Source organism: Odocoileus virginianus, chromosome 6, assembly GCF_023699985.2.
Source record: "Odocoileus virginianus isolate 20LAN1187 ecotype Illinois chromosome 6, Ovbor_1.2, whole genome shotgun sequence".
Taxonomy (NCBI): Eukaryota; Metazoa; Chordata; class Mammalia; order Artiodactyla; family Cervidae; genus Odocoileus; species Odocoileus virginianus.
This window is the reverse complement of record NC_069679.1, coordinates 35,907,128-35,925,183: the sequence shown is the minus strand read 5'-3', so window position 1 is coordinate 35,925,183 and position 18,056 is coordinate 35,907,128. Positions and strand designations below refer to the sequence as shown.

At 40.3% G+C, this 18,056-nt stretch overlaps 1 protein-coding gene across 1 annotated transcript in view; it reads left to right on the top strand.

Moving 5' to 3' along the window:
• RAB8B (RAB8B, member RAS oncogene family) overlaps positions 1 to 18,056 on the top strand; it is a 70,420-nt gene that overhangs the window by 46,330 nt on the left and 6,034 nt on the right. The window contains exons 3-7 of the mRNA XM_070469161.1: positions 3,367 to 3,427; positions 12,708 to 12,785; positions 13,771 to 13,860; positions 15,119 to 15,184; positions 17,932 to 17,982. Coding sequence (XP_070325262.1) covers positions 3,367 to 3,427; positions 12,708 to 12,785; positions 13,771 to 13,860; positions 15,119 to 15,184; positions 17,932 to 17,982 — 346 coding nt within the window. The remainder of the gene's footprint in view (positions 1 to 3,366; positions 3,428 to 12,707; positions 12,786 to 13,770; positions 13,861 to 15,118; positions 15,185 to 17,931; positions 17,983 to 18,056) is intronic.

The following is an 18,056-nucleotide window of genomic DNA, read 5'->3' as shown; positions in this document are numbered from 1 at the left end:
AGTATTCAAAGATGTCTCTACCACGAGTGGGATAGTAAGGATGGTATCACTAATGCTCACTGCCAGGAGAGATCTGAGAACTCATTCTTCCAAAATGCTAATTTTAGAGGGGAGGAAACTAAATTCTAAAATATGTCAGTTACTTTTTCGCTGTGGTTGTTGTAGCTGTGAAATCAGATAAGGCAAAGGAGTCAAGTGGTAAGAATCCCAAACAAAGTGCCAGTCTGGAGTCAGCCTATATGCTAAGAACTTGGAGCTCTTCACTTTTCTTCTCAGGGCCTTCTTGTCCTCATTTGTAAATTGATTGGTAGGACTGATGACATCTGAGTTCCCTTCCGGCCCTGGTATTTCCTCATTTATTTGCCTATTTCTTCTGCTTCAGTTTAAAATGGGGAACCCTGCACTGGAGAATAAGGGAGGAAAAAGGCAGGCCTCTCATCTCTCATGTAATGTGCAAGGCAAAGGTCTCCTTATGATCAGCCAACTCCAACTGGTTTAATTCCTGAAGAATCTTTCAAACTACAATGAATAAATATGGTTCCTCCAGATTGCCTAGTAGAATATTTCTGGCTTGAACTCACACTCTTAGGTATTTTTTTTTTAACCTCCTATAAGCTGATCTAAGTTCTTTCAGTATGAGGCCTTCCATGGAGCCACATAGGTTTGCAGCCTTAAGGAAAGGTTTTGATGATGTTTACTGACCTAATGTGTGATGATGACAGCAGGAAACAAAGCTTAGACATTTAGAACATCATAGACTTCAGAAGGAAGCAGGTCAAAATAGTAAAGTAACACATATATGTCAGCTTTTTCCTGGACTGTTTTTCTTCTTTGAATTTCAGAACCAGGATAAAACTAGAACATTATATTGAAATCCACCACTTTTCTTTTACAGGAAACTGGGATATAGAGTGGTTAAGTCCATCTGAGGGCGTGTGTCTGGGTTAGTGATAGAACTGGGACAGCTACCCCAGTTGTCCCAGAACTTTGCGTCAGCTTCATGTATTAAGCCCATATAGAGGTTCCCAGTATATTTCATTAGAAAACATTTTGAAGGTTACCACATGCTGCTCTTTTTATCTGTTGCTGTTTAATAAGTCGAATATTTTAAAGGTTAAAAAAATTATTTTAAAAAAGGGAAAAGCAAAGAGAATGTCTGATGCTGTGTAGTACAGCAGGGTTCCCCAACCCCTAGGCCAGGGACCACTACCATGCCTAGTTAGGAACCAGGCCACACAGCAGGTGGCGAGGGTCAGGCAAGAGAGACAAGCTTCATCTGTATTCACAGCTACTCCCCATCGCTCACATTACTGCCTGAGCTCTGCCTTTCTGTCGGAGCAGTGGTAGCATTAGATTCTCATAGGACTGCAAGCTAAGGTGAGGTGCAAACCTTGTGAACTGTACATGCAAGGATCTAGGTTGTGGCACTCCTAATGAGAATCTAATGCCTGATGGTCTGATTACACATTATGGTGAGTCATCTAATTATTTTGTTATGTATCACAATGCAATAATAATAGAAATAAAGTGCACAAGAAATGCAATGTGCTTGAGTCATCGTGAAACTATTCCCCCTGCACCAGTCCATGGAAAAAATTGTCTTCCATGAAGCTGGTCCCTGGTGCCATAAAGGCTGGGAACCACTGCTGTATAGGCTTGATCAGAATATTAAGGAACATTTCTAGGAGCCTGTGGGTGATCAGCTAATTAGAGCTCCATGGCACTATTTATCAGCACTCTTGGCGGCAAAATAGTCTACATTCAGTCTTCATGACCTGCCTTCAGGATGGTAGGGTTTCTTCTCCATCCTCACTGCAAAGCTGGTTCTAAATCAAGTAGCATATTAGAATCAAAATATACTTAGTCTGCTCAAAGGTGCTTGGTTTCTGCTTTCCCCATTTGTTTGCTGGGTACCAAATAAGTGCCTGTGTTATCTAAGCCTGATCAACAAGAGACGGCAAGGTAAGATAATAGTGGTGTGAGACGCGGCCCTGCACTAAACAGCCGAGGCCTTGGATGCTTGATTTTCGCTCAAGGGTATGAGCTGTTTGGGCTTCCCAGGCGGTGCTAGTGGTTAAGAACCCGCCTGCCAGTGCAGGAGACCTAAGAGACACAGGTTTGATCCTGAGTTGGGAAGATCCCCTGGAGGAGGGCATGGCAGTCCACTCCAGTGTTCTTGCCTGGAGAATCCCATGGACAGAGTAGCCTGGCAGGCTACAGTCCATGGGGTCGCAAAGTGTTGGACACGACTGAAGCGACTCAGCACTCACATGAGCTGTTTAGTGGCAGAGTTGGGACCACAGCCCACCTGAGCCTGTCTTCTCTTCTGGAGAACATGGATGATGGTAAAACTACCACATTGGGCTGTGGTGGGCATCATTTGCATACCATCTGAAAGTATTTTGTAAAGTACACATAAATGGTAAGGTATTTATTAACATTTTAAATTACCATATTTTCTTTGGGCCTTCATCTCACTTAAATTTGGTATGCACATTTTAGGGTTTTAGTATATTTCCACAAATGCCTCCTTTTTAGAAGCAATCAAATTAAACAATTTAGTTTTGTCTTAGTAACACAGGGAGTGAAATTAGTTCTGGCAGGAAGTGGAAAATTCAGGAATATTGATTTTTCCCAGATACCAAGGAAATTTGACTTCCTTTATAAGAATTGCTTTGGTAAATGTAATTTGAAATGTCAACATTTTTCAGAATGTATTTTAATGGTTTGTCATTAGCCAAAAAAGTAAGAATAAATGCAAGTTTATATAACTTGGAGGTATTGTTCATATCTTGAAGTCTTGGTCATCAGTTGCATGTTGAACTCCAGGGTCTCATTTAATCACAGGCTCTAGAGCTGAAAAAGTTCTTGAGATCCATTTTAGTGTGCTCTACTGAGCAGAATTTGCACAGTAGTAAGTCCAGTCTGACTGCTTGCTTTGTATAGAAATCAAACTTTCAGTCAAAAGAGCAAAATGCCCTAATGATTAGGCATTTACAGAAAGGAATTGAACTGCCTCTCGGAGTCCAGGAATTTACAACTGTTCTCTATTCTCTTCCTCTTCTGGTTGGCGAACACAGTGTGCCGGTTCCTAGCAGGGCTGTGCATTTTCTTGTCGCTGCTTTTGTCACCAGAGTCCAAGCTTTTCACCCAAGTCATTGTGAGCTCCTGACAGGCTCCCGTGGCCACAGCCGCCTCCAGCTCACAGACACACAACAGGCTCCCTTTGTGTCTTGTCCCCCTTCTCCCTGAAACCACTGCATTTGTGAGCAGACCACAATTACAACTTCCTGCAGCTCAGAGTCTCACATCAGCGATGTTGTTGATGATTTTTCTAACCACTCTTTCCTTTGTTTCAAATCTTAGGGACACAGCCGGTCAGGAAAGATTTCGAACCATCACGACAGCCTACTATAGAGGAGCCATGGTGAGTGTGTTTTAGGGTCTCGTGGAAGTAAAACATGCATATTCATTCATCAAATTTATAGGATTCAAGCTGGAGTCTAGTACATTGGAGAAAATAGGTTTTCTGATGTGAAAACAAGGCATTTAAAGGGTTTTTTTATACTGCGTTTAGTAGCTGTGTCCTCAACCATTGGTCTTCATAATATTACTCACGTATTTGGAGATGCGTTAGAACTCCACACATTCTGAGTGATCATATATTTTTGTGCTTTGTCCTTTTATTAATGCCTTTGCCAAATCTTAACAAACGACAAGCTCCGTGACCAAGTATTCATTTCTTGCACCTTCTCCCCCATTCAGCCCTGCCACCACCGTGCTTTATTTCTCATCAGATCTACAGCATCCACTCTTTATTGGCTCATCTTTCTGGAGTCTCCTCCACCAGTCTTCTGCCAGCTGGCCAGGAAGTAGCCAAAAGATCTGTGACTATCTGAGGCTTAGCATCTGGTGAATCTTTGACTACCAAGTCCTTCCTTGCTACATACTTGCCTTACCCTTGTTATCATAACTTCGTCACTTGGCTATTTTCCATCCTAAGATGCTTCATCTACACAACCCATTTTGTTGTTGGCTCATGGTGGATGCTGTGTGGTGCTGCGAGTACAATGGTGAGTAAGGCAGTGTAGAAGCTGAGCTCTCCTGAACCAAGCCTGGAACGTCAGACCCAGAGCAGGGCTTTATCTCTGGCTTTTAGGCCTAATTCACGTATAGCTTGGAGCTTTAAATTATGATGAAGTCCTCTATACTCAGAGAGAAGACTGCACAGTCCAGATCAGGTAGACCAGCCTGGTAGACTCTGGGGTGCCAGCTGCCATCACACCTAGCTTGTTGTGTAAAAGACTGTTGGTGCTGAGAGTGGTGTGGAGGTGGCGGAGCTGTCGGGGTGATGGCTGTCCCTTTGCTGCAGGCAGTTGTGATCTGAACCCAGAGATCCCTCCGTTGTCATGCTGCTCTCCCCACCTCCTTCACTGCCACTCACCCTCCATTATTTGAGTGCCAGTAACATCCCCCCAGAGGTTGGGGATTCCTTTTGGGAACTCCTTTTTAAAGCTGTCCTACCTTGGAACTATATACAACTAAGCGTTACATATATATATGTTCTCCACCCTATAATACTTTAAGGCTTTAAAAGTCATTATTTTAAGACGGGCGGTTGTCAACTACTCTCTATTTTGCTTAGATTAGAATCCAAGGGAAGGAACTTACCTTGTGTGAAGAAGTTTGTTGTTTATTTTCCCCCAGAAAGGATTTTTAAGGGTAAATAAGAACATCTTAACAGGGATGATTTAGAATAGTTCATAGGTAATTTTTATTAGAGGCATCTTTTAAACACAATTTTTTATTTGGGGGAATAACGTATCGATACCACTTACAAGCTCGTTTTCACTAGACAGTGGGCGAGAACACTCAGAGTGTGGAGCAAATGTTTGCCTTGGATGTGTAGCTCTAGTTTATGGTACAATGCAAGAGATCAATGAAATATGTTCTTGGAAATTTGAAGATGGTCTGTCTTTTTCATTTATCTATTGCCTAGCCATTTTCACACTATTTCAAGTAATTAGATATTGTTGCTATTCTAAAGTATATCATCACTTCCATTTTGATGGCAGGGATTTTTTGTCTCTTTTGGTTTGCTATGATACCAGGGCCTTACACATAATAGATGTTCAATAAATACTTGCTGAAGGAGTGAATCTGAAAAATTTCAGACCCAGAAACAATCTTAGACACATCCTCAGGAAACCCGGCTCTACTTGAGTCTTGGATCCTCCATGTCATCCATTTCAGTGGGATGTGGGGTCATCATGTTCTCATTTTCACAAGTGGTGGTTCTGGCAGGTTTAGTTGGGTTGGCTCAGGCGCACAGCATAGTGGCAAGCACACTACTGAGTCTGCCACCATGACAGAGTCCTTTGGCCTGTTTCATACTATTCAGCAACATGTGTAGGCATAGCAGTAACCCTGATGGACAGTCAGGCTCTGAGGAGAAGTGGGACCATATTACTGCATTATCAACATTTCTCAGAACTGTCTTGTGAACTCTAAAGAGGCTGTTGTTGTTAAAGGTCTGTATACTAAATATATAAAATTTTTAACTGGTGTACCTGAATTTGTATTTCCAACTGATTCATAGTATCAGTTAGCCTAAAAACACAGGAAGTAGTTAAAGGGTTTTTGCTACTGAAACCAGATATAAATTAGTAATAGCTGCCAGTCATTGAGTCCAAGCTGTGTCCTAGGTTCTAGGTAAGTTAGTTCAGTTCAGTTCAGTTGTTCAGTCATGTCTGACTCTTTGCGACCCCACGAACTGCAGCACACCAGACTTCCCTGTCCATCGCCAGCTCCCGGAGCTTACTCAAACTGATGTCCATTGAGTCAGTGATGCCATTCAACTGTCTCATCCTCTGTTATCCCCTTCTCCTCCCACCTTCAACCTTTCCCAGCGTCAGGGTCTTCTCCAGTGAGTCAGTTCTTTGCATCAGGTGGCCAAAGTATTGGAGTTTCAGCTTTAGCATTGGTCCTTCCAATGAATATTCAGGACTGATTGCCTTTAGGATGGATTGCTTGGATCTCCTTGCAGTCCAAGGGACTCTCAAGAGTCTTCTCCAACACCATAATTCAGAAGCATCAGTTCTTTGGTACTCAGCTTTCTTTATAGTCCAACTCTCACATCCATACATGACTACTGGAAAATAGCTTTGACTAGATGGACCTTTGTTGGCAAAATAATGTCTCTGCTTTTTAATATGCTGTCTAGGTTGGTCATAGCTTTCCTTCCAAGGAGTAAGCGTCTTTTAATTTCATGGCTGCAGTCACCACCTGCAGTGATTTTGGAGCCCCCCAAAATAAAGTCAGCCACTGTTTCCACTGTTTCCCCATCTATTTGCCATGAAGTGATGGGGCCAGATGCCATGATCTTAGTTTTCTGAATTTTGAGCTTTAAGCCAACTTGTCTGTTATTTCATGTCCAGTTCTAACTGTTGCTTCCTGACCTGCATACAGATTTCTCAGGAGGCAGGTCAGGTGGTCTGGTACCCCCATCTCTTTCAGAATTTTCCCCAGCTTGCTGTGGCCCACACGGTCAGAGGCCTTGGCGTAGTCTAGAGCAGAAGTAGATGCTTCTCTGGAGCTCCCTTGCTTTTTCTGTGATGCAGGGGATGGTGGCAATTTGATCTCTGAATTCCTCTGCCTTTCTAAATCCAGCTTGAACATCTAGAAGTTCATGGATGTTCAAATCCCTTATGATTATACAGTGGAAGTGACAAATTATACAGTGGAAGATTCAAGGGATTAGATCTGATAGACAGAGTGCCTGAAGAATTATGGACAGAGGTTTGTGATATTGTACAGGAGGAGGTGATCAAGACCATCTCCAAGAAAAAGAAATGCAAAAAGGCAAAATGGTTGTCTGAGGAGGCCTTACAAATAGCTTAGAGAAGAAGAAAAGCTAAAAGCAAAGGAAAAAAGGAAAGATATATCCATTTGAATGCAGAGTTCCAAAGAATAGCAAGGAGAGGTAAGAAAGCCTTCCGCAGTGATCAGTGCAAAGAAATAGAGAACAATAGAATGAGAAAGACCAAGAGCTCTTCAATAAAGTTAGAAATACCAAGGGACCATTTCATGCAAAGATGGACTCAATAAAGGGTAGAAATGGTATGGACCTAACAGAAGCAGAAGATATTAAGAAGAGATGGCAAAAATGCACAGAAGAACTAAACAAAAAAGATCTTCATGACCCAGATAACCATGATGGTGTGATCACTCACCTAGAGCCAGACATCCTGGAATGCAAAGTCAAGTGGGCCTTAGGAAACATCACTACAAGCAAAGCTAGTATAAGTGACAGAATTACATTTGAACTATTTCAAATCCTAAAAGATGATGCTGTTGAAGTGCTGCACTCAATATGGCAGCAAATTTGGGAAACTCAGCAGTGGCCACAGGACTGGAGAAGGTCAGTTTTCATCCAATCCCAAAGAAAGGCAATGCAAAAGAATGTTCAAACTACTGCACAATTATACTCATCTCACGTGATAGCAAAGCAATGCTCAAAGTTCTCCAAGCCAGGCTTCAACAGTACGTGAACCATGAACGTCCAGGTTCTATGTAAAGTACTTTACAAATAATATGTCAGTTGATCCTCAAAAATCCAATCTGGGGGACTTCCTGGTGGTCCAGTTGTTAAGAATCTGCCTTGCACTGCGAGGAATGTGGGTTCAGTCCCTGGTTGGGGAACTAAGATCCCACATACCGCAGATCAACTGAACCTACGTGCGGTAATTATTGTGCCTGTGCGTATGGTCCAGAGCCCAGATGCCACAACTGGAGAAGTGTACATGTCACGACGAAAGGTCCTGTGTGCCACAGTTAAGACCTGATGCAGCCAAAGAAATAAAAATAAATAATACATATTTTTAAAGTAAATAAATAAATATTGTTGGTTTTTTTTTTTTAAAAGGGCAGTGTGGAAAATATTCTGTCTTTACTTCCCAAATGAGTAAATGCAGACTGAGAGCAGCAAAGTAATCTCTCCAGCATCTCCCATGTAGTGTGTGGTGAAGCCCAGGCTGAGCATCTCTGACTCCAGAACCTGTGCCCTTAACCACTATGCTGTGTTCACTTCCTGTGCTAACTACTCCAAGTACTACTTGACAGACAGACAGCAGTGAAGATCCAGTTTGTCTACATAGCCCAAGAGGTAGTAGAGCTCTGGAAATATTTTGGTTAATTTTAATATTGTAGTCAGCTAAGCTGTTTGAATCAGGAATTATTCAGGTTGCATTTTTTTGAGGCTTTTAAAAACTGTTGTAAAATATATGTAAGATAAAATTTAGCATTTAAGTGTATAGTTCTCCACTTTGATTTTTTTTTAATTAAATTTGCTTATTGTAAAATCTTTACAGTGTAGTCAAAGTTAAACATTTGCTTTTGAGGCTAGGAGGAGGGAGGTAAAGAAGAACATTGTTTGCCATTTAAATTTAAAGAATATTTATTTTTCTACTTGTGAAAAGCTTACATGTAATGTTGTTCAGTCACTAAGTCGTGTCCCACTCTGCATGGACTCCAGCACGCCAGGCTTCTCTGTCTTTCAGAATCTCCTGGAAAGTTAAAGTGAAGTCATGTCAGACTCTTTGCGACACCATGGACTGTAGCCCACCAGGCTCCTCCATCCATGGAGTTTCCTAGGCAAGAGTACTGTAGTGGGTTACCATTTCCTTCTCCAGGGGATCTTCCCAGCCCAGAGATCAAACCCGGGTCTCCTGCATTGCAGGCAGACACTTTACCGTCTGAGCCACCAGGGAATCCCTAGTGTCTCCTGGGGTTTGCTCAAATTCATGTCCGTTGAGTTGGTGATGCTATCTAACCATCTCATCCTCTGCCTCTGTCTTCTCTGTTTGCCTTCAGTCTTTGCCAGCATCAGGGTCTTTTCCACTGAATCGTCTCTTAGCATCAGGTGGCCAACGTATTGGAGCTTCAGCTTTAGCATCAGTCCTTCCAACGTTGATTTCCTTTAGGATTGACTAATTTGATCTCCTTGCAGTCCAAGGGACTCTGAAGAGTCTTCTCCAGCACTACAGTTTGAAGGCATCAATTCTTTGGCTCTCGGCTTTCTTTATGGTCCATCTCTCACATCCATACATGTCTACTAGAAAAGTCACAGCTTTGACTATACAGACGTTTGTTGGCAAAGTGATGTTTCTGCTTTTTAACACACTGTCTAGGTTTGTCGTAGCGTTCCTTCCAAGGAGCAAGTGTGCCTTAATTTCATGGCTGCAGTCATTGTCCACAGTGATTTTGGAGCCCAAGAAAATAACATCTGTCACTGCTTCCACTGTTTTTCCCTTCTATTTGCCATGAATTGATGGGACCAGATGCCATGATGTTAGTTTTTTGAATGTTGAGTTTTAAGCCAGCTCTTTTACATTTCTGTTTCATCCTCATCAAGAGGCTCTTTAGTTCCTCTTCACTTTCTGCCACTAGAGCGGTATCATCTGTGTATTTGAAGTTGTTGATCCTTTTCTTAATTCCATCTTGTGATTCATCCAGCCCAGCATTTCACATCCTGCACTCTGCATATAAGTTAAATAAACAGGGTGACAATATACAGCCTTGTTTTACTCCTTTCCCATTTTGAACCAGTGTGTTGCTCCATGTAAGCTACTAACTGTTGCTTCTTGACCCACTTAGAGATTTCTCAGGAGACAGGTAAGGTGGTCTCCCATTTCTTTAAGAATTTTTTATGGTTCTTTGTGATCAACACAGTCAAAGGCTTTACATAGTCGGTGAAAAAGAAGTAGATGTTTTTCTGGAATTCCCTTGGTTTCTCTATGATCCAGCGAATGTTGGCAATTTGATCTCTGGTTCATCTACCTTTTCTAAACCCAGCTTGTGCATCTGAAAGTTCTTGGTTCATGCACTTCTAAAGCCTAGCTTGAAATATTTTGAGCATAATCTTACTAGCATGTGAAATGAGCGCAATTGTGCAGTCGTTTGAACATTCTTTGGCACTGCCCTTCTTTGGGATTGGAATGAAAACTGATATTTTCCAGTCTTATGGCCACTGCTGAATTCGAAAGCTTCCAAAATCCCAAGAAATCATCTTAAAACCCCACGTGAGACATAGCTTCTATTAACATTTTGCTGTTTCCTGAATTCTTTCATCTACAGGTACATGTGTGTTATATATGATTTATGTTTATTTACATTTATATTAATTTTTATTTATAAAGTTGGAAACCAGATTCTGAAAGATTTTGCCTACTATTTAAGGAATTTTAATATAATTATGAGTACAATGGAGAGATGCTAAAGGATTTTAAGCAATGAGGTGATAACTCTGGTACCCTTATGGAGAGTGGATTAGAGGAGGTTAAGAATGAAAGCAGGGAGACCTAAGTCACCCAGGTAAAGGCTAATTGATAAAAATGTGAATAAGACCATGCATGTGGGGTATCAGATTGTGGAAATACTGAGATTGTTGAGTCCATAGGACTTAGTGACTGACTGGTGGTAGAGGAAATTACTCCCAGGGGTCTGCATGTGCAGGCTGGCAAGGTTGAGTGAGTGAGTAAAAGTCACTCAGTCATGTCTGACTCTTTGCAACCCCATGGACTGTACAGTTGGAGAAGGCAGTGGCACCCCACTCCAGTACTCTTGCCTGGAAAATCCCATGGACGGAGGAGCCTGGTGGGCTGCAGTCCATGGGGTCACTAAGAGTCGGACATGACTGAGCGATTTCACTTTCACTTTTCACTTTCATGCATTGGAGAAGGAAATGGCAGCCCACTCCAGTATTCTTGCTTGGAGAATCTGAGGGAGCCTGATGGGCCGCTGTCTTGTGGGGTCGCACAGAGTCGGAGACGACTGAAGTGACTTAGCCACAGCAGCAGGATATACAGTTCATGGAGTTCTCCAGACCAGAATACTGGATTGGGTAGCCTTTCCCTTCTCCAGGGGATCTCAATCCAGGGATCGAATCCGGATCTCCCACATTGCAGACGGATTCTTTACCAACTGAGCCACAAGGGAAGCCCTGCAGGGTTGCACTGCACTTCTTCACGACGAGAGTAGAGGGAGAAAGAGAAGATTTGGAGGGGACAAAGACAACTTTCTGTTTCTCTTAGTTGAGTTTTCAGTGACCAAATGGGCCATCGAGGAGCTGATGTCCGATCAGTGTTCCCCAGGGCACCCTGGCCCCTGTCTTTGTCTTCAGCTTTGTCTTGTGCCCTTCTCCCATTGGATCCAGGCACTCTTTTTTTGTTTTGTTTTATCATGTTTATTCATTTATTTGAGTGTGCTGGGTCTTAGTTACAGCACACGGGATCGTCAGTCTTCCTGGCAGTCTCTGGGATCTTTAGTTGGTACATGTGGGATCTAGTTCCCTGGCCAGGGATCGAACCCCATCCCCCTGCATGGGGAACTCATCGTCTTAGCCATTGGACCACCAGTAACATCTCTCAAACCTGGGCACTCTCACCACTCTGACCGTCTTTACTCATTCTAATAGGTTCTGGGCCTTTCTGGAGAGCAAGATAATTTACCCTGTTCCTGTGATATTCCGGACACTGAGGGCTTCCCCTCTTCACCCCAGCCTCTACCCTGTGCCCAGTTCAAGTCTTCTCAGTCCTCAGGCCTTGGCTCCAATGTCATTTTCTCAGGGAAACCCTCCGTGAACCACCATAGCCCCTCAGCCAGATTAGATTAGCATTTTCACTCAGAACTCCTCAGCCTTCTTCATAGCAATTGTCTAAATTATAGTTAATTATATAACTAATAGTTCATTGTTTTCTTTGCCAACTTTCCCAATAAGAAGGGACTTTGTCTGTCTTATTTACTACTGGTAGCATTTGTTACAGTATCAAGCACATAGTAGGTACTCACTAAATATTTGTTGAAATGGATAGATAGAGGTGGATCTAGCACTTAATACACAAGTGCAATCTTGTGATATAGATTTTGAAATGGGTAGCATACAAGTGTCAGCTGAAACATTTAGAAGATTAACTGTTTACAAATAACCAGACATGGGGTCTTCCAAAATATGATGATCGTGCCTTCATTAAACTGTGCATTATATTTTGAGTGTCTGTGATTTACTTTTTTTAGATTAGTAACATTTGATCAGTTCATATAAAAAGAAATAAATCTAAAGTTGTGTGGTTATAATCTTAGAATAAGTGTAAGAAGAAAAAGGACTTCCCTGGTGGTCCAGTGTTTAAGACTCCATGCTTCCATTGCAGGGGACTCAGGTTTAATCCCTGTTTGAGAAACTAAGATCCCACATACCATGTGATGTGGCCAAAAAAATTGAAAAAAAATTTTTTAAAGAGTAAGAAGCAAGATAATTTCTGCTTAGAGTAAATAAGTGCACAACAGAAGTGATCCCCTCTTACCTTCAGTGTTATCTCTATTTTAACATAAATATTCTGCTAGCTTTAATTGGTACCAGTTCTCATCATATGAGGTCGGGTAGAAAGGGTGTATCACCTTTACCATAATCACTAATTCATTAAAAGTTAACAATGAAAAAAAATGTTAACAGTATTTATTTACATGGTGAGACAATGGAAGATTTTGTTTATTTTGTTTCTCTGTATTTTAAACTTTTATTATAAATTCCTTTTATAAAGACAGAAAAAGGACTAACAGAGTTCCTGGAAGAGAAGAGTACACCGACATGATATTCTTTGCTTTAAAATGTATAAAGCACTAAATAAAGATCTTTTTTTTTCCTCTTATAGGGAATTATGCTGGTCTATGACATCACAAATGAAAAGTCCTTTGATAATATTAAAAATTGGATAAGAAACATTGAAGAGGTAGGTATGGGAAAGACAGTGGATACTGGAGAAGAATCCTGCTGGGTGCTTATAAAGGGCTCGCTCCTTCTGTCTCCCTGTTAGGGAGCTGAGCTGCCGGAAGTAGGGTGCAGGCAGGTCAGGCCCTCCGCTCTGAGGAGTGCCAGGGAGGGTAACATCTCTGGTACTGCCAGTCTGACTACTCCGTTGGCCTAGGGAGTGCAGGCAGACGGGCAGTTTCACAGAATTTTAAACTTGTCCCCAGTCTGGAAAATACTTTAATCTAAAAAGCCCCTGTTGTACACAGGAGAAGACTCGGGTCAGAAAGAGGTAACTTGCCTGTGCTCTCAGAGCCTTTAGAAAGGCGTTGTCGTTCAGTCTCTGTCGTGTCCGACCCTTTGCGACCCCATGGATTGTCTGGGTCTCAGGTTCTGTCTGTTCCCTCACACTGTTTGACTGGCAGAAATACATCTCTATTCTGGTAACTCATTTTGCTCTTTTAACATTTTGTTCATCTTAGATATTTAAAATTTGATTTAATTCCAGTTTGATTGGTATTAAGACCTTTTTTTAATGTCTCTGACATTTCAGACTCTGAAATAATTTCATACACGTTTATATTAAACCATGTGAATTTATTGTTTAAGTAGTTCAAAATCTAGAGTACCTTCTGCATTGGCTGTCTTGGTACTGAGATTCTCTCCTTTCTTTGACCCAGACTAACATTTGGGAGTTTTATTGTTGAATAACTATAGGTTTTATTTCTGTTTGTTCATGTACCAAAGAAGACCTCAGAATGACTGCAAGTTACGGGGGAAAAGTTATGCTGTAACTTTCCCCTCCTCTCATTTAAAAAATTTTTCTCTGAATCAGGTTTTGTGTTGAGTAAGAGATTATTTGTTTTACAATTAAATTTATGGATCTCCTTCTGACAGGTTAAGATTTGCCTATTGGATAACTGTGTTTTTCTCATGCTGTTTCCTAAAATACTGTTTTATCCCTGCAGCATGCCTCTTCAGATGTTGAAAGAATGATCCTGGGTAACAAATGTGATATGAATGACAAAAGACAAGTATCAAAAGAAAGAGGAGAGAAGGTAAATTTGAACTGAGTAAATGAAGATTGGAGTCTCCTCATGTTAAGCATTCATTTTCATACTATTATTTATTGAAGTTTTTAAAATATCTATATTTTAATCCACTAAAAAGCTAGCAGACAGTTGTAATCCATACTTGAATGGTATGAATTAGTATTCAAGCTCCAACTCCATACACTGTGTAGTCATGACTCATTCCTCAAGAATTTGCTCTTTTCTGGGAGATACAATTTGGTCCTTTTTCAGATTCACGCAGCTGAGAGTTCAGGCTGTTTCTTCCATATCTGTGTGCAAATTCCCAGTTCTGAAGTTAAACCAATTCCTTCTCTTTGAAAAAAAGTCAGAGGATAGGTAAAGTTTCAACAGTAATCATTTTTCAATTCATTATTTTTTTTCCCAAGAATATTTTACTACACATTAGATTTAGGTCATTATGAGTAAACTCTTTGTAAACTCATCGAGCTGTAGATATTTATATTTATAACCTTTTCCCTCTTTTGTAGCCTGCAAAACAAGAGTCTGTTATACATATATATTCATTTCTATGACATTTTTCAAACTGACTTACAGGCTTTGATTTTTTAAGTCTTGGAATTTTGCTTTAGGTTTTTTTTTTTATTTGAGTATAGGCAAAATGCATTTTGTTTTTTAATCTGACTGTACACTTTTTTCCCTTGAAAACATTCACTTAGTCTTGGTGTTGCAAATGAACTGGGAATTCTTTGGAAATAGATGGGAATGTAGAAGAATTCACAATTTGCCACAATCAATAGAAACCCAGGCAATGAGATTTTAAGTTTTAATATTTTAAGCTTTAGTTCTTTTATGCAGTTTAAGAAAATTTATTTATTTTATTTATTAAGATAATATTTATTATCTTAAATGTCCAATTTTTAAGAAAATAATGAAAACTTATATAATAGTAATTGTTGGAGATTTGTAATTTGAAGTCAATTTATGATAGAGGTAAGTGTCTAATATGTTTTCTAGTGATTATATTAGAGAACTAAAGATACAATAGAAAAAAAGAAAAGTACTCAAGTTATGTTTTGAGTGGAAGTGGTACCATTTTAGTTACTTAGGATGATGGAATTGGATCTCTAAATTTCAAACACGATAGAAGAAAGCAGAGAAATTTGAGGACCACAGGAGTTCTGAACTAAGTATTCTCTCTTTGGGACTTTGGAAAACCTATATAAATGCTCTACATGTTCAAGAAGCTTGCCCTGAATTTTAGTGTTCCTCTTTTGTCTTTCAGTTAGCAATTGACTATGGGATTAAATTCTTGGAGACGAGTGCAAAATCCAGTATGAATGTAGAAGAGGTGAGAAGGAAATGTTTGGTGACTTGTTATGTAGTAGCGTTCGTGTCTTGGTGCCTGTGTTCAACTCTCCGAGCCTTGGTATTTCCTGACTTAGTGAATGCTTCCACTTCCATTTCATAAACTTTTGTGCTTCTGACTGTTATGAGGACCTTGGTTGCTGGATTTCTAGCACCTGTCTTTCACATGATATATATTAGATCACTTCATTAAGAGTCACTGGACAGAAGATGGGAGTTCAGGTTAAGTTCGGTTTTGCCCTTTGTTTGGGAAGGTGGAAATCCTGCTGCTGTGGTCTCTGCTTATTCATCATTGTTCATGTCATCCTACACTCACTTGTAGCACAGAGTCTTAATTCCTTTCATGTCTGCACTCTCAAGAGACAATTCAACTGTTAGCTTACTGAACAGATTCCCTTAAAATACATGCTTGAAGTCAATTACGCATGATACCTTTTAATACAATGGCATTAAGTAGATATAAGAAACTGTGTTTATCAGAGTAGTTTTAATAAGTTTTCAGTGAGTTAACTGTTAAAACCAAATTATCTAAAATCTTATAAGAAATAGATTTTCTTTAGAAGGGCAGAATTTTGATAATATTTTCTTTTTTAAAAACATTTTAAAATTGATCATAAAAATAATACATGTATTATGTGTTAATACATGTCATTTACTTAACAGTCATACTGAGGGTTTCGTAAACATTTGCTTTCTCAAGCTAAGTCACTGTTCACAGTGACATCATGACTGCAAATTGAGACTTTAATGACTTGACTCATGGTCACTTATCAGAACTTTTTCTTCTTTTAAATAACTAATGGTCATTTTTTCAGGTTGGCTAGTGGGTGTTAGGAAACAGGAAACCTCTTCTGATTTATATACTGGAGAATAAAAAAGCAGAAAAATGCTTCCTTTTGCTTGCAACAAAAGGATTTCCTTTCATGCAAAAGAGAGGAGCCTCTTCAGTCAGCTTTAATTGTGAAGACAGGAGAGAAACTTGCTCTGAGATGTGGTAGGACTGTGCCACAGAACGTTTTCTGTACCCTGACTTCAGTCTCCACTAGGCCTGTGCCCTGATCTCACCTGTGACTTAAAGAGACTATTGAATTGTGGATTCCCTGGCAGTTCAATTGTTAGGACTTTGCACTTTTACTGCTGAAGGCCCAAGTTCAATCCCTGCTCAGGGAACTAAGATATCCCACAAGCCACATGGCAGGGCCAAAGAAAAGAGAGAGAGCACCCTGCGCTCTGTCTATGGAAATACTGACCTGGGGATTGCTCAAGCTGCTTATTCTAGTCAGGCATTCTGCGGAGATTAGCACTTTTCCTAGAGCTTTAACTTAACCTCAGAAACTGGGATGGGATTACTTAGAAACTGTGGCTCACAGGTGACCAGTGTGATGGTGAGACACTGACAAGGTGATAATAGTAGTTATCATATTGCTTCTTTTGACTGGTTTGGGAATAATAACCCTGCTGGACATGTTTGGGGGCATGAGGAATTGTTGGGAGCAGACTGACATACCAGTGGGTTTAGCATGGAGAAACTGAAGAAGCCCTAAGAATCCTGGCTCTGTAGAAACAAAGTCAGGATGATAAATTTTGAAAACATTTGGCTTAGAGTTGGGTCAAGACACAGTGGGCATAAAATGCCACTGAGATTTTGTCCTGCTACCATTTGAACTTATTTCCATAGTGGGGAATTTAGTTGAGCATAGATACTGTTGGGATTTGGGGAGGTTGAGACATGAGAGGTTCTATGTTTTCAGGCATAAGGGTGAAAGTAATTTGAAAGAGAGGAAGTCGGGAATAAAGGGTAGAAATTTTTATGAAAATAGATTTCAGAGCTGTGAAAGTGAATTGAAAGTGTTTGTCAGTCAGTTCTGTCTGACTCTGCAACTCCATACACTGTAGCCTGTTAGGCTCCCCTGTCCATGGAATTCTCCAGGCAAGAATACTTGAGAGGGTTGCCATTTCCTTCTCCAGGGGATTTTTCTGACCCAGGGATCAAACCTGAGTCTTCTGCATTGCAGGCAGATTCTTTACTGTCTGAGCCACCAGGGAGAATTATTCCTTCAGTTATTAAGCAGATATTCATCATCTCCTATACCAGAAACTGTGCCCCCACTTTGGGGACACACAAGTTCTGTAGAGCCTCTGCCTCGCAAGTGATCTTGGTGTTTGCATAACTCAACAAGTGTCATATTAGGAACTTGTGCCAGATGTCTGTGGTGTGTTTTTTTTTTTTTTTTAATATTTTACTTATTTGCCTGCATTGAGTCTTAGTTGGATCATGTGGGATCTTCATTGTATCATGCAGGTCTTTTGTTGCAGTGCACGGACTCCCTAGTTGTGGCACATGATCTCTAAAGCATGCAGGCTTCAGCAGTTGCAGCGCTTAGGCTCAGTTGCTCCGTGGCATGTGGGATCTTAATTCCCCATCCAGGGAACGAACTTGTGTCCCCTGCATTGCAGGGTGTATCTTAACCACTGGACCACCAGGGGAGTCCCAGTGCCAGCTGTTATGTGCAGAAAATATTTGATGAATGACAGTGTGATTATTTTGGAAAACCTTTATGATAAAATTGAAAAATAAGTTACAGTAGTCATGTGTGTACTGATTGCAATTATGTTCTTTTTCTCAATTAAAAACATTAATATATTTTTGTTTTATAATGAAATAAAGAAATCTACATTTCTATTTTAAAAGATAAACATAATAATGAAATCTTTTGGTTTACCTTTTAGGCGTTTTTTACACTTGCACGGGATATAATGACAAAACTCAACAGAAAAATGGTTTGTATAATATATAATTTTATTTTCCTTATGCCGTGTTTAAATTTGTTTTCTTATTTATGTAGTTTATTTAA